The 24,098-nt window shown below is 32.6% G+C and overlaps 1 protein-coding gene across 1 annotated transcript in view; it reads right to left on the reverse strand.

The window, feature by feature from the left end:
- Positions 1–24,098, reverse strand: part of EYA1 (Eyes absent 1) — a 36,573-nt gene that overhangs the window by 9,148 nt on the left and 3,327 nt on the right. Inside the window, exons 2-7 of the mRNA XM_051210603.1 lie at positions 21,121–21,491; positions 19,008–19,311; positions 14,061–14,752; positions 12,357–12,446; positions 7,984–8,042; positions 1,766–2,086 (exon numbers count right to left, since the gene is read on the reverse strand). Coding sequence (XP_051070610.1) covers positions 1,766–2,086; positions 7,984–8,042; positions 12,357–12,446; positions 14,061–14,752; positions 19,008–19,311; positions 21,121–21,491 — 1,837 coding nt within the window. The remainder of the gene's footprint in view (positions 1–1,765; positions 2,087–7,983; positions 8,043–12,356; positions 12,447–14,060; positions 14,753–19,007; positions 19,312–21,120; positions 21,492–24,098) is intronic.

Raw genomic sequence — 24,098 nt, forward strand, 5'->3', positions numbered from 1 at the left:
AATATGATTAGCTGAGGTGAAAAATGTAAAGAACTGAATAATAAATCAGTGGTTTGTAGGTTGAATATCGGCCGTGTGACCTGAAGGTTCCATTTTTAATACGTGGTAATGTTATGCTTTGCATCGCTGAGAAGTCATATAATCGGATGAAAAAACAGCCATTCAAGATGTCATAGTTTCCAACAGCTGTCTAGCTTGAAAAATTCCACAACGTAAAATTATAAATTTAAAAACACCTACAAAACTTCTGTGCTAATAATAAATAGTTTTGATGAAGTTTCATGAAGATGAGTGTAATTCAAAAATACGTGACCCATATAATAGATCTTGTATTAGATTTTCCTAAAGAAATGAAAATTTGTCAGTCTATTTGAATAGTTACTGCTTGAATCTAGAACAGGAAAACAGACATAAAAATTACAATAAGCTTTACTACTAAGGTTAGTCTATGTATAGAAAGCAAGGGTATTTATAACACAATATGTGACTTTGGGTTTGTAGAAGCTTCTGAGAAGCGTGCAAACCTGGTAACAAATTGTTATTTATTCAGTCAGATATTGGTAACAAAATCCATCGATTTTAAAATCTTTATGGAAGTTTTCACAGAACTGATCAATGCAAGTACTTTCCGTCTTTTTCCGGGTATCTGTAGACATTTTAAAAGTATTATCTAGGTTTTCTAACAGTCCTTATCATGTTATGTTATATAGGCTCGGAAGTAACATTTATATCACTTAGCATATAAGGTGATCTAATCAAACGTGTGGATCACCTAATTTTAGGTGTGACAACATTTCAGTTAACCTATTATTCTCCATTTCCTTGGACAGAATAACTATATATCACAATTGTATGTACTCATGAGATATTCTAATAGGCTTAAAAGTTATTATTATTATTACTATGGATATTGGAAAACTGAAATGTAAGCACTGCAGTTGTTATAATATATTTCTTCGTGTCTGTTGTTTGAAACAACGAGACACGAGTACACTGGAATTCATACAACTTGTGTACGATCTCTATTGAGAAAGTTATTGTATCTACTGAGCTGGTAGAAAACATTCTGAAACGAAGTCGGATGGCAGTTGATGACTATTGATGAATTTCAACTTTGAATATGTTAAATGGAAATTCGTGTAAATACTACACAATTATGATAGAGTTTTGTTCTCTGAGCTGGGTGGTTTGGTCGTGGAGCTTTCACTGTTTTTCTGGACGATATCATCAGCACAAACTTCAGGTAGAAGTCTACCTGACCTACATGATCAAACCATCCAGCTCAGAGAAAAAACTCCATCACAATCATCCACGTGGGCTACAAATCTTCTCCACCACTACACAATTAGTGTTAAGAATTCTTTACTTTTACAATTTATGTTAGTAAATTAATTTATTATAACTGCCATTTTAAATAATTTAATTAAGTTTATATTTGTTAGTTGTTTACATAATCAAATCAGTACAGTTGAGAAAGAGAAACGTTTTCTTTGATAATCAATACTTAATATCATGTGTGAACTTCATTATTCAATTATAATTAACGTAACACATAATGATCCGGATCTAAATTAGACAAGGAGTATTAGCTATATCAGGATTATAGATACACCTTGTTGATTAGTGACAACTGTTAAAAAACTTCTGGTCATTGTTTTTTAATGATTACTTTCATTCATCTACCATATAGTTACCCAGTTGTATTATTTATTCGAACCTATAACTTCGGATACTATTACCATTATTTTTATGATTATTATCTTACCTTGAATAGTTATAGATTTCACGTATTCTACGATAACGAAATCCCAATTTACGCATCCATTCCATACTACCATGTAAGGTTGGTGTATTAACTCTAGTTGGAATTTCTCCAGTCATATTTGTTAATGGTGCTACTGAGGATATTGGTGGTGGTGACAGCATACTCCCATTTATGGGTGATGAAGTTTCTAATGAAGATGTCATCGAAGCATGTACCGTTGTTGTTGTTGTTGCTGTTGTTGACGATGATGATGACAAAATAATCGATTGTGATATTGTTGAAGAATTTTCTCCATATGCTTCATTATCTGAACGATAATTCCTAATAATAACGACGAAACAAGAATGTAGAAAGTAGTATTGATTGGAGAGTTTGTCTAATCCAAAGAATAAAGTAGAAACAATCAGAAACTATAAGGTTATTTCACATAACTGTACGACTTTATTAACATTATCATCCAATACAATAAAGGACTGGTATGTATATCTCATCCTTGATTAAGACTTCTCAGTAGTGGAGTCTTGCGATAGGTCCACCATCTTTAGACCACTAAGTTGGCAAGTAGTAGTTCATACTTCCAACCTTAATCTATTTGGATCCTGTCTCATGTCCGACATGGTTAAACTCCATATATTACAGACCTGTGAGGTGCACTCCTTAGGAGTCTCAAACTAGGGAGAAATAGCCATTCAACCCTTTTTTAATTTCAGTGGTTGTGTAAGTGAAGTTAATCCGTGAACCATGCTTAATTAAAAATGGACAGTCTTCTAGCAAATCATTTATAACTATAACGATAGCAAGAAATCGTTAAAATTTACTGATAAATTTCACTTCTGTAAATCTTGTTCAATAATTAAAACGGAATAAACAAAAGTTTTTTTTACTACATATCGTTTTTACCATAGTCAAGGTAACTACCAATGTGTTAGTTTATATTTCCCTTCAACACGATTGAGCATAATAATACGTGGACAAAATGAAATTGATTCAATCATTATAAGTTTTTGAACGAATCTATGAGTCTTAATAGTTGAGTTTATTAGTCGATCTAAGCTAGACCACTATTAAAAACCTTGGAGCACTGGAAGGCCTTTGCGTACTAGTATGGGACTCCTCAGTAGTGTGAATCCACGATTTCGCACACGGGACTCGAGCTCTGGACCTTCGGTCTTACGAGTGAACGCTTAACCTCTAGACCAATAATTAGGGCATCCAGCAGTGTACAAGTCTAACTTCAGTCGGTCCATGGCACTACTAGCACAAAGCTAACTATTTGTCTATCAATTTTTTGATTATCTGTTTCGTGATATTGTCTTTTTATAACGAATAAAAATAATCTGTTAGTCATTCTCTATACCTCCCTCATCTACTATTTATTTCCCTATTTAAAAAACAATCTTTACAACCCTAGGCTAGTTAAATAACTAGTTACATCAACAGTTAAAATAACGGGGAGTAAGCCTAACACACTAACAATGAACACTACAAATAGAAATAGACGAATAATGAGATTGAAATCAAAATGTGTAAGCTGATATAAGTTCAGGTTACAAGTTGAACAAATTAGGTTAGAATATTCATCACTCAATACACAGATTAACTGTGCACATTCCATATGCATGATTAGGCGCGTATAAACAGTCACGTTCGCTTCTGTCTCACCACTACTGCTATTTATTATTAAGATATGTTTGATATAACTATTTCATTGACCATATACAGGCTTCGTGCAATTGGTTTTGAGAAACACTATTTTAAAGGTATTGATTTTGCTCGATTGTTCAAACTGAAGTAGATGGGACAAAGTTCAAATATATGGTATAATAACTCGATATTGAGTTCTCTGACTAATCACCTATACCTCAAGACTTCCACTTATGTGGTGTTCTGATCTTTAAATTATGAGAACACTTGTTTAGTTATGTATGTGTAAGGGTTTGGGTTTTCTCGTTGTTGGTATCAGAAAACTGAACGATCTGCCTCCTTACTGCCATCAAGTTATACGTTTTTAATAAGGCTGGATTATGATAAGTAGTGGAATACAGGATAAACGTTTCTTCCTATTTTAGGCCTGTCAAGTGAATTTTCATTCTGATCAAAGATAGATATGTTTCAGGCTAATGAACGATTGATATCCAGAACCGATCTAAGGTTTGTCAGAAGAATAAGTTGTCAAAATGTTATAGCTGTATTACAGCTGTTACAGCTGTATGATCGAAGGAATTGATTTTATTCGCATCATCTAATGTCATAGTCAGAAACGTTACTACTGACATATTTGAGCAGCTACTAACCTCCTGTAGGACTAAGCTATTTACATTGCTTGACCAATGAGCAGTAAATTACATTTGTTGATCCCACTTTGTGTTAATCTAATTCTATTCATCATTTTTACTGACAAAATAATATTGATCACTGATACATGAGCCACGAACATCCTACTCGCTTAACTAATTTTAATTTACTATATTTTCCAACATAATAGTAATTAATTTAGAACTTGATGAATGTTCAAGTAATGTTGGTTATCAGTTGACTTTAGCTGAAAACTTATTAAAAGCCAGAGAGAACTGGTCAGTTGTCCTGTTTCAACCCACACATACAAGCACAAATCAACTAAGATTGGAACCCATAAGTTTAGCTCCGTAAGTCCCCTAGAGGAGTTTTAAAAATGAGCGAAACAATTTCCCAGTACTCACTAGTTTTTCAGCTGATGTCAGACTTTAATGAAAGCTATCTTTCATCAGACAAACAACTTTATTAAATAATGATTTCAACATTTAGAATTGATGGATTACGCCTAGTATTGAAATCCAGGACGAGTGTTTCTGTCTGAATCTCAACACTGGGATAACTCAAACCCTTACTAATAATGATAGTAACTATTCATACTCTATTGAAAACATGCTTCAGTGTTATACTTAAGTATTATTCTTAGCTTCAAAACTGGTAAATTTGCATGATTTATGTTAAACATTATCTCTTCTTCATTGGATTGGTAGAATTATTTGTTGAACCTGAATAGCGACTAACAGTAGAATCAAGGACGTACGTTTCATTCTGTTTCAGACTCGTCAGCTGTATATACCTGGTGGATTCTGCTGTTGGCCAATATCCAAATTTACTTGGAAACTTGTGACTTAGTAGTAATATTGAGGGAATCTGCTCAGCATGTACATATATCAAAAGATATTGACCGAAATTCAATCCCTGACATAAATAGCAAAAAAAGATTCAAATCCTTACAAATAAATGCTTTTTTTGAAAGTTTAAGTGGAACGAAAAGAACTCTATTTATTCTTATGTTGTATCCAATATTCATGAGAAAGAATGATTATTTCCCGGTTTTTTGCTTTTACACTATTTCATTACTACCCTTCGATAGCAAAGGAGTTTTCTCATTTATTCTAAGCATTCTAAGGACCGTATAGAGGTACTTTCTGAGTTGTGGAAAATTGTGTTAGTTTTTTAATTCCAAGCAATCAAGGAAATCCATTCTCTAGTAATCCAACTGTCTCTTCGCCATATCATAGGTTCACTATATGAAGTTCAGATCAATGAAGCCTATCAAGTTTGGAGTGAGTTAGTTTTCACAGATCCCGCTAGATACTTAACGCATTGTATCGTGAATAAACTGAAATTGGGAATGATGTTTATTTGGTTTTTACACGATAGTTGAAATGCATCGTGTTCACCGTGTTATCTGAACGACGGCGTTACGATTATTCTGTAGTCCCTAAAAATATCATCAATCAGCTATCCAGTACTCTTTGGTTTTCGGCTAGTCCTTCAACTGTTTTCACTTTATGATGATATTTTTATGATAGTTACAACAATTAATTATCATTAAATAATATAAAAATATAATATTTTGATTTTTACAGATTATTTAGACAAATTACAATATTAAAATGGAGTTTCTGCCCTAAAAAATCTTCTGACCAATCAAATTAATCTATTCAAAATATTTTGTCGAAATTTTTTTTTTATTTGAATAAAGAAAATGAAATTTGACCCAGAGTCTGATTACATAAGTATATATTTCGATTTATAATCAATGGAATGTGAAATCTCATTCTCTCTGTGTATGTCTACTTGTTGGTATCTTCATGCTTATGTCCGTAAGCATATTTGTTTATGTGTATGCAATGTATGTGCATATAATCTTTTATATCTACATTTGTTCTCTGTTATGTTGGTGAATGAGTTTGACTGTGAAAGTGAAAGAGAGGGAGATGAGTGCGTACGGGCAGATAGTGGTGGTGGTCAACTAGTTCAGATGAAAAAAATCATGGTGAGAATTACTAAGGAAAAAAGCTTTATAAAATCGCGCATGAAAATTGCTCAACACTTTAATCGCAGAGTTAATAAATAAAAATTAGAGATGGTAGGAATATGTATGTAGCTATTTTGAAATGTTAGTGCATGGTAAAGTTAAGCTGAACAATGAATGATGCTACTGAGCTATCATAAATATTACGAAAGGAGAAAAACGGGCCATTTCACATTAAAGCTCAATGGTCTGAAGGTAATTTAATAGTCGCAACTGCTTGAAAGTCTTGAGTTCGATCTACACGGTAGTCATGATTGTATACTACTAAGGAATCACATACTAGGAGGAATTATCCTTTCACTGCCTTCTGCTAAACAATTGTTGTTTAGTTGATAACATTGCTTGACAAAACAACGTGTTTAATTAAAAACATTTATTGTAGTTGGATAATAGCTAACAATAGAATCAAGGATGAGCGTTTCATCCTTTCTAGGATTTGTCAAGTGGATGTATCCTTATCCCGTAGCTAATGCTCACACTAACACTCGAATGTTCTACCTTTCACTCCAAATGCCAACACGTTATCTAGTGAACTGCCGAACTTAGCTAGTCACTAACTTGCGCATAGGTGTTGAACTTTATTTACTTCGTTATCAATAAATCATGATAACTGTATGATAATTTATATGCTAGTTAGTTGAGATAAAGCTGCTTAATTTCAACTTATTTATCTTCTGGGTGCCCCAAAATAACCCTCTTTAAAGGCTCTAGAGGCTCAGAAACGTCAGAAGACTGTTAGTCCAATCGGCGTTGAGTAGAAACTTCTCAAAAAACATCTAGGAAATGAAGAATCATATGTCATCATTTTGAATGGATATTTACATATGTTGTTACTATAGTTAGTATGCTTCCAGCATATGCATCAAATTGGTTATCTGAATGTCTGAAGTTTGTTGTTAGCACATTGTGATTATTTCACTGAATTGCATAGAACTGAATTACATTTCTGAGTTACAGACAATACAATGATTTAATAGTTTGATCATGAGCTAGAGTTTCTATCCATTATTTCAAGTAAGGTTATGAATTTTATTACTACAGTTTGAACAGACTTCGTTGTCAGAGTGATTTGTCAATCACAATTTATATATACCTATGTTAAGATTTCCATTGTATTTATTATCCATCAAATAATAAACCGAGAAATACTACTGAATCATAATAACCACTTATGTACAATGAATTGTTATTGTTTGTAAGTTAATTAATGAAATGATCATATATATCAATTAGTATTTGATAAAAATTTAAATCGATAATGTATACTACAAATTCAAGTTATGTGGATTTGGCTAATCACTCAAACTTTGGTGTTAATTGAATTCTATCGATTAAGTACCGATGTAGTCACAAGTCTAGATTACTCTATAGGAAACCCTAAATCTAGGTTTTGTGCTAGCATGTACTTGTCAGTTAGCTGTACCTAAAATCTTGAGGAAATTGGTGATACCCGTGGGATTTGAGCCCAAATCACGTGTAACTGAGTCACTTGGATTAATAACCACATCGAAAAATAATCGATAAAACTTGATCAATAATAAAGGACAAAATAAAAATGAAATCGGTCACTGCTCAGTAAAAAGTTACTAGCGAATATCTCAGTCCTACAGAAGGTTCATCTCTATAGAAGTAGCTCAGTAGTAACTTACGTCTCTCTTAAAACGATGAGATGGGTTCGAATCCCATATGAAATATAATCACCTCAACGATTGCTAGTAACCCCTACTGATGAATATCAACCAGTACGATGCCGAGATCCAGGGTTTCCTGGGGACTACTCTCAATCACGTAGCATACAAGGTATATATATGTATATATACATATCACAGAAATTAAAGTTTTTTGTTTTCGATAAGTTTTAACAAACATATTATTATTCACTTACATTAAATCTTGATAATTATCATCTCCACGTATATCATCAATATGAACTTGATCACATTCCTGAAAAACAAAGTGGAATTAGAATATAAAACTAAAGATGACTGTCGCGTGAATGATTGATTGATTATATGCAGTAAATAGGCAACAAAATTTCAGTTTCCGTTCTCTTTTTATATAAAAGTATTTACATAAATGAATTTTTGATATGAATAAATATACTATCCTGCTTCGGTCTGGGCACCCGGGCAGTATCACAGCCCACACACAAATCAAGTGACTTGTGTGGCGCATATGTATTCGGTGCCCCTTCGTACCAATATTTAAATGTTCAAATAAATAAATATATCTGTCAACCAGTTAAAGATATTGTCTTCAAATTTCCTCCGAGTAGATGAAACTAAAAATCTCATGCCAAGTATCCTTCATGTAGACAGTTTAGTGAAAATCCAGTGATTCATATTTTTAATCGAAGTCAGTTTGAACTGTAGCGTGATATTTATCTGATGCTCTAGGTGAAGACCACTCCACTTCATAGGTTATAACTTCTCACTTAAACACTAGTAATCTGTATCAAAGTAAGTTACAAGTGAGAACACAATTATCATTTAGTTCAATGGCAAAGGAAAATTGATGAAGTATTTCTACTCTTTTGTTGAAAATGTGGACTAACCAAGTTATTTTGACAAATATGTATGTTTAAACTGATTTACTCAAGATATACGTATCCTTTTATAGTTCACTTAAACAAAACAAGATTCTGTGATTAAATTCATCAGCTCTGTGACAGGATTAAGTCTCAGTTGAGGAAACTAGATTGTTCAGATTATTTCAGTTTTATCTAGTTCTCTAAATGAACAAACGATAAGTGGAATCAAAGTTTGTTTTATTACACTCATCATTTTAGATGATGGTTGATCACATCAGAAAATTTTACATAAATGGTTGCCTAGAATTCAAGTTTTATAAGTTGTAATAGATTTATTCACAAATAGAAAAGATAGTTCTATGTACCTTGTTGTAGTACTTTACAATGAATCTTATCTCAAACCAATTAATTCATACATTGTTTCTGTTATATTTCTTCTACTCTACAGATACATCTACTGTTTGTACTGTCCAACAACTTGACCATTAAATTCCTCTTATTCCGTTCATTATTTTCTTTCATTCTATTATGTTTCGTTAATTGTTATTATTGATAAATTTAGTTTGGACGAGTTGGATTATTAGCATATGTGACCACTTGGATTAGTTTGCATTGTTGTGTTAGAATTATACGTCGAGATAATCACCTTTAATTAAAGCATAATAATGAGCATCCGGCGAGACTATAATTTATGGATGATCCAATAAGGTAAAAGATAACAGGTCTCGGATTTTGGAGCGAAATTCACTCATCCATTTGGTTAAACAAAGTTTTGGCATTATAGTTGATGTCAGTTAGTGATGAAAACCTGAAATCTAATTCCTAACCTTCACCATCAACTGTAAATCATAACGATTATTGTTCACGCAGGTTTATAACCCTAATTTGATCCTAGTTATTAACTGGACACTCTCAAGGTCAGTCTAACATCGCTCAAAAGTCGTCCATCAATTAGTCTCACCGAGCATCCCATAAGTGATAAGTTAAAATATAACTTTCAATGCTTAAATAAACTCTTTTTGAGTAACTAAATATGTTGGAAAGAAATTATCATGAATTGACATTAATTAGTAGACTACTGATAATCATATGGGATTATACATTGGTATCATTCTAGTTTGTAACTTTTCTATTGGTGGCTACCATTTAGCTACTTATGAGGAATAGAACTCTTAAGTCATGTTCCATCAAAGTGATTAAAATAACTTTGAATCACATAGTTATAATCATTTAGCTTACAATACAGTATGGCGCTTATCCATTGTGATTAGCAAGTTATCATGAAATTAAAATAAATCTTCAATAAATATATTTCTTGTTTTACTAATGCTATATCACTACTGTAGAACAAATTATGATGATGAATGTTATATATTTTTTACCCTGAATAATTATCAAATTACATTATAATATTTTCAAATGTTTATCTTATTACAATCTACGATTAATCTGATTAGCTTATGATAACTTAGTATACACTCAGATATCCACCCATGATAATTAAAAAAAAGAACTAACATTAAGCTTATCACTTTGTATATAAGTCAGAAGATAATCTAATCATAAAATTAATCTTGTGCTCACTACTGACTAAATGCTAAATGCGATTCTGGTAGTTCTTGTAAAAATCTGTGACCAGTGGAGTTCAATCATATCAGGTATAACACATTTATTCACTGTATGGAGTGAAAGATGGTTGTGAAATGATTAAAAAGTTAAATATATTTTTCATTGGATTCCCTTTTTAATGGCCCAAAAGATAAACGTTAGCACCTGAGATCAGAAGTTTCGGGTTTATCCCCTGTGATGGAGTAGTCAATGCACAATGATTAAGAGCTTTATACTCGAATGAAACAGCTGTCTACTGCTTACTGCCGTTTAATGGTTACCTATCTTATGTCATTTTTTTATTTGAACTATGAAAAGTTAACGGTTTCTATAAACCGTATAAACAATATAATTAGCTCATAATGCTTTTCTATTATATCAATTAGTTGATCTAATTAAAGTAACTCTATGTGTCACTGGATAAAAATAAATAGAATTCTATGAAGAAGATTATTAATTGCAGAATATAAACTATCGGTCTTGTCAATATTATCAGTGTCTCCTGTTTAGATAAAAAAGTAGCATTGTCAAACGTATCTATCTGAGCTTCTTGATTGTTTAATGAATAGTTAGTGTAATAAATAATTAATTAATTATATTTTAGTGTTTGAACTGATGGATATAAGGATATACTTTATTGAGCCTCAAATGAATTTAGAAAATCGATAATTGTGATCTTACTTCACTTTTGCTCTTTAACGTTCATTAGGTTGATAAAGTTATAGTAAATTACATCAGACAATTAAAGAAGAACGTTTTCAAGTCTAGCACCTAACTTCATGTTTTGCTTTCCAGCACATTACATTTATAATTTCTGATGATATACATGATTTGTAACAGACTACTGATGATAAAATTATTCGGTACAAAAAGTTTGTGATGATACATTAAAATAGATGGATTGTGGCTAGTAGTGGAATCTAGAACACACGTTTCATCAGATGGATGTACCTTCATCCTACTGTTGATTTTCACATTGTGACAATAACCTATTAATTTCTCGCTTGAAACATCAATACTTCATCCCCTGAGCTATTGAGTCACGATAGTCACTAACGTTTTCAACAGATATGATGTCTATGTCATTAATGACAAAGGTTTGAATTAATCTATTTTTAATTTCCATGACTAAATTTCGTTCCATCTCTATTGGCTCAGATACACCTTCTACGGGTTACGTCGATATAGTCGTTTTATAACAAGTCTTATAGAGTATATGGGTTGTCTCCAGTAGTAGGATCTAGAACGAGTGTTCCTTCTCATAGGATACTTTCTATCTGGATCTAACTGGGACCCAGCCCTGTTTCAAATATTGATAACTAATTCAAACACATACTGATAATGATATATAGTGTTTCATTAGGATATCCCTTAGTCTTTTAAATCACAATACATTTAGTAATCTCTTTTCATAATGTTTATGATATGATTGTCATCTGATTATAATCAGAATATTTATTCTTCTAATCATATGACCGTAAGTACATTTTATATTTTGTGAAGATTTTTAAAAGCAAACAGATGAACTTAAAAGACGATTTTTATTGTGAAATTATATTGGAGAATGATTGAAAACCATTAGGTACTGAATAGAAGTTTTGTTTTAGTTTGAGATTATTTACTATTTTGCATCCATGATTAATATATTGGATTTTAAAACGGGGAACTTTACACTAAACAGTACAACAGTATTCATTTCTTGATTATGAATACACTACAGTGAAACTATAATTTAAAGACGACCTTTCAGCGATGTTAGACTGACCTTGAGAGTGTCCAGTTAATAACTAGGATCAAATCAGGGTTATAAACCTACGTGAACAATAATCGTTATGATTTACAGTTGATGGTGAAGGTTAGGAATTAGATTTCAGGTTTTCATCACTAACTGACATCAACTATAATGCCAAAACTTTGTTTAACCAAATGGATGAGTGAATTTCGCTCCAAAATCCGAGACCTGTTATCTTTTACCTCATTGGATCATCCATAAATTATAGTTTGGCCGACAGGTAATTGTCTCACTTTAAATTATATGCATAGACTTTTCACAGATCTATGCAATTTAAGTATAAACCGAATGAGTTAATATAAATGTACAGATACTTATTTTTACTTACTTCAAGTTCATTGAAAAATAAATATGTATCGGCCAAATTGTAAATTAACTCTTCCATTCGTAAACCATAGCTACCAGCTACTGCCGGATCCTAAAAAAATAATTACGAAAGTAATCAATAAAATACAAATCAATTCATTTCCATGACTGGGTACATGTTCATTTATTTTCTATGTAAAGATTACCGATACTACCAAAATCACATAAGGAAAGAGCCTTATTCCCGTAACCTATTATTCCAAAGTTTAATGATTTAATTAGTAAACCAATACTCCATACTAATAGTCAGAAACGAATAATTAAGATTTGTTGTTTCGTACTAACTGTTATTCATATGTGTCATCCTTCAATAATGATGCCTCATTATAAAGTGTTGTGGATTTTAAGTTTCACATCAAAGCCGGACTATAGTTATACAACCAATGAAAACCAGGATGCATTGGACAGAAGTTTCGTTTTAATATGCATCACTCATCAGTGCGTATCCTTGACTCCATCAACAATCGAACCCGGGACCCTGAGGCTTTGTGGCAAGCGCTTTACCTTCAGGAGAATGTGTCACCATTCAATGGTTTAATTTAACCAATTCACAATATTGAGCTACCTTCTTCCGTTTCGATTGGCAAAGCTTGTTTCACATCAATTATAGCTGAACTCCATCAGTCACAGCTTCTCACTTGAATCCAGGAAGCTACCTCTCGAATTTAGTTGCTAGTAAGTACATGATGATAATTTATTTTGTATAAGGAGTTACTAGTGAATATTTCGGTTACTGCAGCTACAAGAATGCTTGAGCAACTGATGTATATCATTCAAAGTTATTTAATGCATAGTGTAAGAAAGTTAAGGTGACATCTAATACCTACTATGATGCCCACGACCAAAAAGTAGACCAAGGTCATACTTTAAAGGAATGTTTAAGATCATTGTGGGTTGATATAATTGTCTCACTTTCTCATATAATGTATAAGATTGCTTAAGAACAGTTTGGATATTGGACATACGTATTAATTTGCTGATATATCAGAGAAGAATATCAATTTTATAGTTAACTTAGTATGCCATCGGTTTACTGGGAAAGTTGTTCAAAAAATGTAATTGTAGTTTCCCTTTTAAAAGTAGGTTCTTTAACAAAAACAATGTCTTCATATAAATAAATAATTTAAGGGGTTTGATGTGAACATTATTAGATAAAGGAACTCTTTATTAAGACACACAATGTAACAAATGGTAGATGGTTGTAATGAATTATTTCTTAGATCTTGAACATATATCTTTTTAATTTAATGGTTCAGTTCATAAATCAATTGAAGCTAGACCGCCATCTAAAACCTGGAAACACTGCACGGCCGTCTTGTTGTAGTATGAGACTTCTCATCAGTACGCATCCACAATCCCGCCTCATGAGATTCGAACGCAGGACCTATCGGTCTTGCGCGTGAACGCTTAACCTCTAGACCATTGAGCCGGCATCCAACCATGTTCATGTCTAACTTCAACCAATCCACAAAATTGCGCCACCATTATTTTCAATGAGTTACTATCTCACAACAGACCTGGTTGAACACCATTGGTCACGTTTTTTTCACTCTATGAAATACCTGTTGGAGACCGTCACTAGTGAGCATATTAACTTACTATAATATCCACAAAATCCTTCTCTGAATATATATCTTAATAAATAATCTTTATTTTATCCATTTACCTTGCCATATCTATGAGCATAATAACCAGTAAGAAGAGTATGAAATATAATTAATGTCTCATCTAAATCCCATATAAATATTCTTGTAAATTTATCATCTGATTTATCTAAATCTTTATAATTTATATTCAACTGTTGATGTTGTAAATTGGAATGTTCATAATGTTGATGTTGTGGTTGATATGAAATATGTAATGCTTCATTTATTGAATTTAATCTCATAGAGTTCATTATTTTTGTTTGTATATAATTGTCATTATTATTATTATTATTATTATTATATAAATTTGATAATAATGTTGAATTTAATGAACATGTTATTGGTTCTTCTTTTTCTTGTTGTAATATATTATTCTTTGTAGAATTAATCATTTCATAATGATTATATGTATTCTGTTGATATTGTATATAATGATCATTGAATGGTAAATAAAATTGTTGATTATTATTATTATGATGATTATTTTGACCTTGTGTATTAAAATAATTTTGATTATTGATATTTTCAGAAATGATCCATGATTGTTCATTGATAGAATATTGATTTTCTTCCGATAATAAATTATCATGAATAAGCATAGATGGAAAATAAGAATCTTTAATATGATTAGTTGTTATAGGGTATGATGAATTGGAAATTTCTAATAAATTCAATGTATTATTAATAGATTTAGGGGAATTGTGGTTATTTTCTAAAATATTTAAAATGAGAAACGGTAATATGCCAGTATAGATAATGATTATGAGCAATTAGTTAATAATATAGGTATCAGTACTAAGGTTTGACTTGATAAGTTCGAATAACTTGAGTATTGGGTATAATATTCTTGTGGTTTCGGTTGTACTATTTTTAAACTTGGATTAATTTTGACTTGGTTATTTATTTATTCTTTGAAGAAATGGCTTACATTAATTCACGAAACGTCAGGAAATTTAATTTTTCTACTCATTGGGATATTACGAATATTTGCAATGGTTGAGATCATGAGTCAATTGAAATTAGACCATCATGGAAAACTTGGAAGCACTGAACGGCCGTTTCGTCCTATTGAGTTTTAGTGAGAAGCAGTGACCAGTAGAGTTCAACTGGGTATGTTGTGAGATAGTAAATCACTGATGACAATGATGGATATGTCGCTCAATTTCGTGGATTGGTTGAAGTTGGGCATTAACTCCATTTGTGCCGGCTTAGTGGTCTAGTGGTTAAGCGCTCACGCGCGAGACTGATAGGTCCTGGGTTCGAATCTCTCGAGGCGAGGTTGCAGATGTACACTGCTGAGGAGTCCCACAATAAGACGAAACGGCCATCCAGGGCTTCCAGGTTTTCCATGGTGGTCTAGCTGCAACTAACTCATGAACTTAACTATTGAAATTACTATATTATCCACAAAACCCTTCTGATATTACAAATGTATCAACTTATTTATAATTAGCTAATATGAAATTTATAACTAATTCAGTTCAATTGTGTTAAGTGAGAGGTAGATATTACTAGTATTAAAAGGGATTATAGTCACACAATATATCCCAAACTGATTGATCATATAAATGTAAATTAATGAATACCAACTTATAATCAAAACATAATGAGATTGTCATCAAATTTGAGGATATTTCGTTTGCTCCCTATTGGGTTTCAGGTTGTGCGCTAATGAAAAGTTTCATATTAGGACATAGCAGATGTTCATTGATTTTCTGCCTAAACTCAGTTCATACTGTCAACTATATTCTAATATGAGATAGTCCATAAAGGGTAATTTATATATTTTTTTTAAAGGTTATATGATTACTTGTGAGGAGACTTTGTATTGTACAGAGGAATTAACAAACCGTCACAGTATACCATGCGTTGAATTTATTCAGGAAATTTTAACTAATATAAACAATGTTATTCTGTTACTCAGTATTATATATTCATCTTGTGTTCAGTTGTGAAACACTTGAGGCTATGGCATGATCTTTTAGTCTCATGTTCAAATAATTTAAGGCCACGAAAATTGAAATCTATCATGTTTACCTGATGTCTGGTATTATAATGAGATAATAGTTATGAAGATTAAATAAACACAAGACCAAATATATAATTAAGCGATTCAGTCATAAAAATAGAGTAGTCAGACTACCCATAATCTCAATTATGTCAAATTAGGTTAGAATACTAGAAATCAATATTGAGTAGTGTTACAAAAAATGTAAACCAATATTACTGTAGAGAATTTGTGCAGATTTTGGAATTTCATGATCAACAGCATGTACTGATTCTAGTTAAACAACCAATAAGAATCAGGAAGCATTGGAAAGTTATTTCTTCCTGGTGTATGACTACTCAACAGCATATGTTCACAACACACTGGAGATGAAACTGAAGAACTCTGGGTATCGCATGTGATTGCCAAACCTCTATACCACTGATCCATGTCCTAATATCTATAATTAACTACATTCTGAACAAATGATCGACAATATTAATAATCATGTACTTGTTAGTGGCTAATTTCGAAAGGCGATTGCCACAGTTCTAGAAAGAACTTGCGACTAGTGGAGTTCAGTCGTGTCGAATGTGAAGTAGTAGTTACACATCAGTGACACTGGAAGATAACTGAGCTTCAAGATAAGCATCAGATTCCAGCTCAATAATCTAGAGTTCAAGAGCTCGATGTGAAATATAGAGGTCTTGGATGCATGTTGCTGATTAGACCTACACTGGGAAGAAATAACTGTCCCGTGCTTTCTGATTTTCAATAGATTTCTTACAAAAATCAGTCCATGATGTTGACCATAAAAAACAGACCAATATCTTAATTTTACTAGTCGGAAATTTACAAATTTTTTGGTGGTTCTACAAAAGTAATATGGAATGAATAAAGATAAGTCTGATATTTATTTATTCTCTAATGTAATCTATTCACCCATAAAAGTACCTATGAAAGGTCACTTGTGTGTTTGAATATGGGGTTTTTAGTATAAATTTATATGTAGATGCCCTGTTTAAACGTGATGGTTTTTAAGAGCATTTGAATAATGTACTGGTCATCTTATATTAATATTATAAGTAGACAGATGGATACATTTGAATAAATCTGTAAAATTAACCAAAGCAAGATTGTTTTTATTGTAACAATAAATTAACAACTGGATGTATCCATTGAAGTAGTAGAATAACTATTGAAGAAATGGACTTAATCATATGAAAATGTACATTAATTGACAAGACGTAACCAATGAAATATAAATCTGTGAATATGTTCATTGATCGATTGAACATGATATGTGGGAACATTAAACAATGGTAACATCTAGTTATAATGAAACATTCTAATTTAGTTAATTTCATTTTGATCTCTTTTTTTCCAAAAAAAGTAGGTAATTTTTCAGATAATTTTAATTGAAGCTTATGATCCTTATCGGAGATCGAAGAAAAGTGGTGTGTTATTTTTCTAGAAAAATAACAATTTCTTTACGACAATTTAGAATTATGGATACATTCATGAACGTTATTTCACCCTATAGATTGTTTATGAATAAGGTCCCAAAATAAAGTTATGAATTTACCTTGGTGAAAAGTTTAGATCAACTTGACAACTAAGTCCAGATCGTTTCAATTATTATCAGTCACTTTACATATACGTTTTCTCTTAACATACAACATATAGGAGAGAATGTACAGAATATACTGTTATTAATATTTTGATTTATTACTTGATTCAGTATTTAGAAAGCTATCTGTTTGCTATTCAAAAGGTTTTAGTTATGAGTTCATATATTGGAAAGTATTGGTTGCAGTCGCAGATTGTAACAATAATAACAGTATCCATATTAATAATACAAACATCTTAAGAACATAATATTTTAACAATTACAATTTGAATATAGGCTAGTAAGAGAGAGAGTCAACTCTCCCTTTCGAAATGTTCTCAAATGGCCACGCGTATAAAGTCACTGCCAGGGGGGTTCTTCTCACTGCCTTCTCGTGGCGGGAGCGTTGTTTACGAAACTGAGTGAACGAAAAGCGAATGTGCGGCGCTCTAGCCGGGTTGGTATATGGAGGATCCACCTTAGGAAGTTGGAAAACCCTGATTGTAAACCAATGGTGCATATGGGCTCCAGAACCCTGAGGGACCAAATGGCGTATGAAACGATTACTGGGAATCGGTTACCATGGGACCTTTAGGTCGAAGGCTCCGGGTGTGGCCCACTAAGAAAACCACCTGCTTTGGTTTGGGAGCCCGGGCAGTATAACAGCCCACATACAAATCAAGTGACTTGTGTGGCGCATATGTATTCGATGCCCCTTTGTACCAATATTTATGTGTTAAGATACAAAAATATAACTCACCATGCCCAGTTGCCTAATCACAGTGAAGACGTGAATGAATAGATAGTTTCAAATAAATTATAATTGAAAACTATAGCACCACTAAATTCTAGAGTTTGATTCTGAACGAAATATCTAAACTCTAAAAAAATGCATTAATTATTTTGAATTGGTCTATCTCAAATTTCTTCATTTTAATCTACTTATATTACAGTTGTCATAAAAATAAATTGTAAGTTAGTTTATTCATATTAATGAAATATCTTAGTTGAAAGGGTTTTATGGAGATTTGTTTAAAATGTAGGTTTTATTCGTCATAGTTTGGTATCAGTTAGGATACTCTTAAAAAAACAACGAGCACTGGACAACTATTTCATCTTAAGATCTGGATTTTCAACAATGTTAACCAACGACTCTGCCAGAAGTCGAAACTAAGGTCTTCAAGTGAAGTGCTAAATGCTTAATCATGAGAGTCATTGGACAGGCACCGAATGGTACAATTTCAACTTTAATCAATTCCATGTTAATATGAGATAGCTGTCCAGTGCCAGATTTTTTTCAGTGGTATTGCAGCTGAGCTCATTCTGTGACGGATTCATCCTACTAATGAAATATTAATTAATTAACTTTACCATTAGATTCTGTAAAATTTGGCATCAAATCAACATTGCAGCCATTTGAATTCATTAATTCAATTTCATTGTCACTTTTTGTAGTTACATTTGATATTGCTGTGAATGCTTTTTTGGTTGTAGTAGTAGCAGTAGTATTTGTTGTTGTTATTAGCGATTGATACTGACAGAATATTGATGGTGTATTGACATCGCTTTCTTCACTTATAGATAGATGATCAGATGAATTATTTAAGGATTCATTATTCATTAACAATAATGAGTTATTATTACTAGTAGTGGTGATGTAATTTCCATTAGATATCTGAAAGGTAATGATAAATAAGTTCTGTTAGTTATTAGATCAAATATGGAGAAAAATCTTTATAACAAAAATTACATAAATAAAATATATTACGTGAGACAGCAGCATATATGTCAAAATGTCTTGCAGTATGATACTAACACACATCAGTTTTTGGATACTACTAACATTTATTTATTTACTAAATCATCTGAGTTACCAATGTAGATTTACTGATAAGATCAGTGGAACTAAACAGAGTTTTTTCATTAGTGTGTTGTAATCAAGAAGGTACAAGTATTTATAGACAGTCGTCTACTCAAGATACTGAATATCCGTCGGCCGGATACCATGAGCAACAGTCTACTGTGAGAGAGGACAGACAAACTTCCAGATGGGAGGAAATCATGAAAAGACGTTGCATCACGAGACAAGCGCTAATTTGGAATCCTAAATGGAAACACAAAAGAGGAAGGCCAAAAAACACAGTGTCGGTAATTGGAAGCAGACATAAAAAGGATGAATAGCAACTGGAGACAACTGGAAAGGATTGTCCAGGACAGGGTTGTATAGAGAGTACTGGAGGACGGCCGATGCTCCTCAACGAGGGGTAACAGGCGTAACTAAGTAAAGTAAGTAATCAAGAATCGTCTTGATTATAATAATCCAAAATTTACGTCTGTTGGTTTACAACCATAATTTAATTCATAGAAGTCCACACATGAAAATACCTATTCATAATTTGAGATTAACAGGAAAAAGTAGAGATTATACTTGTAAAATGTTACAGATTGTAAAACCTAGCTCCTGTCAATAGTTAATAAAATTCAGTCAGTGTTACATGTCTCAAAATTCTATTCAGATTGTTAGAAGCTTGGAGGTCTATTTTCATCATTTGAAGATAATAAATATCTCAGTGTGAAAAGAAAATGGGATAATCAATAAATTAAATGGTAGTCCAGATGTTTAAGGATCCTCAAAGCATCGCGAAAGCTTGTACTCAAGCCTTAGATATCTGAATGATCTCATACCCCTGAGTTTATCTACCTCTAAGCTCATTATAAAGTATAAAACCTTTATCCCATTTTCACTTAATTCTTATTCATTGTCATAAATAGAAAATTTATCCCACCTTATTGTTACCCATATTGGTAGCCATTATTTCCTTGGCTTATTTCTGCATCATTAACATTTAAAGTATGCGAGGTTTTCGTCTTTAATTCTCTTATTTATTGTAAATTTTGACCGTTTAGTAGTTGGAAAAAGGCTTCGAAATAGAGTGAAACCTAATTTTTCTTTTGCAACTCTTATTACGTTCTCAGTCGTCACTGGGGAACCGGTTATATAAACATCTTTTTGTGATTAATTGACTTTGGTTGAAAAGTTGATAAACTGATTCTGGGAGAGTTGTATGAACACTTTTGAAACAACCAGGCAGTTGAAAAGCATTACTTCCAAGGATTGCAAACGACATTAAAAAAATTAAACCTGGTATGGAATAACTGCATTGCCACAAATAGGGAATATTTTGAGGATTGTAAAACTGATTTATTATAACTGTTATAAAATGAAGTTTCATAACTGTAGTTTGCATAACTATTCAATACAATACGTGAAAAATATTTCCTATATGATTATAGTATAGTCACTTTAAGGTTATAGTCATATATTCTATCATTAAAGTGCTTGTTCGTCATCAGATCTTTCATCAGATTCAGTTATACACATCAATAGATTAATGAATGGTAAGGCTTTTATTTATCATACCATCTAAAATTATTACGATAAATAAATTCATGTTCATACTAAGTTAGTACAGTGAACACTTACAAATTGTTGGATATTTGAACAAGTAATTTTTGCCGCCGGTAGTTCGCTTGTTTTAATAACGTCATTAGAAGTACCGGGACAATTTAAATCATTTTTATGAGTAAACGAAGATGTTGAAGATGAAGTTGATAATACATGCAATAATTTATCACTAGTTGGATTCGACATTTCGGTGCATAGATTTTCCAACTGTTCCGAATGTTGATAATGTGGGTACTGATGTGGTTGTTGTTGAGATGTAGGAGGTTTATTCAGAGCAATTGAAGAATAAGAATCAAGATTGCCACGTAAAGATACTGATTCGATATTTGTAGAGGATAAGTGACAACTAGATGGATGCGATTTTGAAAGTGCGAATTCATTCCCATGATCTATAACAAAGAGTTTATGAAGAAATTTATGTAATTACAGTTTTCGTTTAAAGGAAATAGTTCATAATTATTAACTGTCCCCTTTAAACACATAAATTAGATTTCTGATAGCAATGGCTATAGTAAATTTCAGAAAACCGAAGTTTGGCTGTCTGTCTATTAATCATCCTGAAAGATTTCGAAGTATCGACCAAATATCTTACCCTTTCTTCTATATCAGTTATTTCGTTTTAACTAAGTGAGCTTCATTCCTTTGATTTTTACTCATTATTAGCGTTTGTTCGTTACACAACCACTTTTTTTCTAGCTCTCTGGTCTTTGTTACCATCACTGATGTAAAGTATTTCCCACATAAGCTATTTGCAACATTTTACTTAGTCTCCTATATTTATTTACATCCTTGCTATGCTATACTGATGTGTGTTAAAAACAACTTGAGGCTAAACTCATTTAGGCATGTAATACCAAACCATTTTGTATGCAGTTAACGAGGACTGACATGACTTAATAGGACGAAATTATTCAGGTAAAAAATTTTGTCAGAAGGGGTTTGTGGAGATTTTAGAAACTTTCACAGATTGAAATCATGAGTCAGTTGAAGCTAGACCACCATTGAAAACCTGGAAGCACTGGATGGCCGTTTCGTCCTAGTATGGGACTCCTCAGCAGTAAGCATCCACGATCCCGCACCCCGCGGGATTCGAACCCAGGACCTACTGGCTTCGCGCGAGCAGTTAACCATTAGACCACTGAGCCGGCACCCAACGGTATTAATGTCTAACTTCACCCAATCCACGAAGTTGCGCCACCGTACACCATTGTCTTCAGTGAGCTGATATCTCACAACACCGTTGGATGCCGGCTCAATGGTCTAATGGTTAAGTGCTCGCGCGCGGTGACCTGTATTCAGTGTGTGTGCTTTTACAGTTAATTCTGTATTTCCCCTAAACTATGTTAATATACAGTGAGTATAAAAATTGGTAAATAAATGATTTTTTTTGGTCTAAGGATGATGTGATTTTAGGACCTAAATGGAGACGAGGTTTTGGCTTATCAATTGGTCTTCATTGCATCAGTCTCTGATGTTCTCACTTTGGATCGTGAGGATTGTAGTGGTTCCTGTTCCAAAGTATGATATAGGAATTTCAGTGGTTCCCGATAGTTAGGCAAAAGCAGTAAAATGGCGAACTCATCAGAGTCCATCCTAACATAGCATCAACGAACCTCCAGATATAACAGTGAGCGATATGGATACAACAGTAGTGACGTGGATATAACACAGTCGACCATTCAGTTACAATAAGAACTCAAAGAAAGAAAGTATAATTTATGAGAAGACAGATATTTACTTGTTATTTATTGGATGCATATCTTCTCACTAAACTACCTGCGTATATATATACTTTAAAGTTGTATATATGAAATGCAACTTATAAATGTAGGTACCTTTTTTATAAATCTTTGGACTAACATCCATATTAACAAGTCGATGTAGTTATGACTAACTTTTGGATCGACTGATCTACACGCTCCCATATTGGTCGTTAGGTGATAACAAATATAATGTTTGTCTAATCGTTGGTACTGATCGTATTTCAGCAATCAAATCTTAATGTAGTTACTGTTCTCAGAGACTTGGCATAGACGTTTCAGTGAAAGTTTGTTGGAAGTAGTCTACAGGAAACCCTGCTTAACCTAGGTTTGTGCTAGCTTGTTCTCATCAACTAGGTGTCCCTGTACTTCCCAGGGAACTTATGTTTCCTATAAGATTCGAACCTACGGTACTCACTTTCATGGCCCAAGATGATATCACAAAACTATTCAGAGTTCAGTTGAACCCCTGCAAGACTGAGATATTCACAACTGATTGCTCATTATATAATTTTCAATGTCATATATATCTAGTACTTGATTTTAATCGAATTTTATAGGTCAAGTATCATTACGAACTGATATCAGCTAAACTTTTTGATGAGAACAAGTGAGCAGTGGACAACCACTTATAGCAGTTTACAACACATTAACTAAATACATCGTCATTGTCAAGCTCAAGATCGGATTCAACACTTAGATATAGCATGATGAATACAATAGCTTAAAATTATTAATTTGGTGGATGTTTTCCAAAAATGTGCATCATAAAGTATTTAACACTAACTATTATAGTTAACATCACGAACTGATCCAAGTCAGATAACCACTGAAAACTAGGAAACACTAAAAAGCTGTTCCGTCTTGATATGGGACTCCATATCACTGTCATCCCCAACACCACTATGGATCGGACTTTAAACTATGTCGAAGATGAGCCAGATACCAATGGTATTAGGTGGTTGGAAAATATCGCGAATTGGTTCAAGCTAAAAGTGTAGATAACTGGATGCCCACTCCGTGGTCTGAAGATTAGATCCTAAAGGTTTGGTGACTTGATGATCCTATATAAAGTCATACACATACTCTTTTGATGAGTTTCATACTTGGACAGAAAGAGCTATTCAGTGCTCCTTGGTTTTTAGTGGTTGTCAAACTTAGGTTAGTTCGTGATGTAAACTGTAAAATTAATAATAACGTCATTCCAGTGTTGACTGAAAAAAGGGAACAATTTAA

This window comes from Schistosoma haematobium, chromosome ZW (assembly GCF_000699445.3).
Source record: "Schistosoma haematobium chromosome ZW, whole genome shotgun sequence".
In the NCBI taxonomy this organism is placed as follows: Eukaryota; Metazoa; Platyhelminthes; class Trematoda; order Strigeidida; family Schistosomatidae; genus Schistosoma; species Schistosoma haematobium.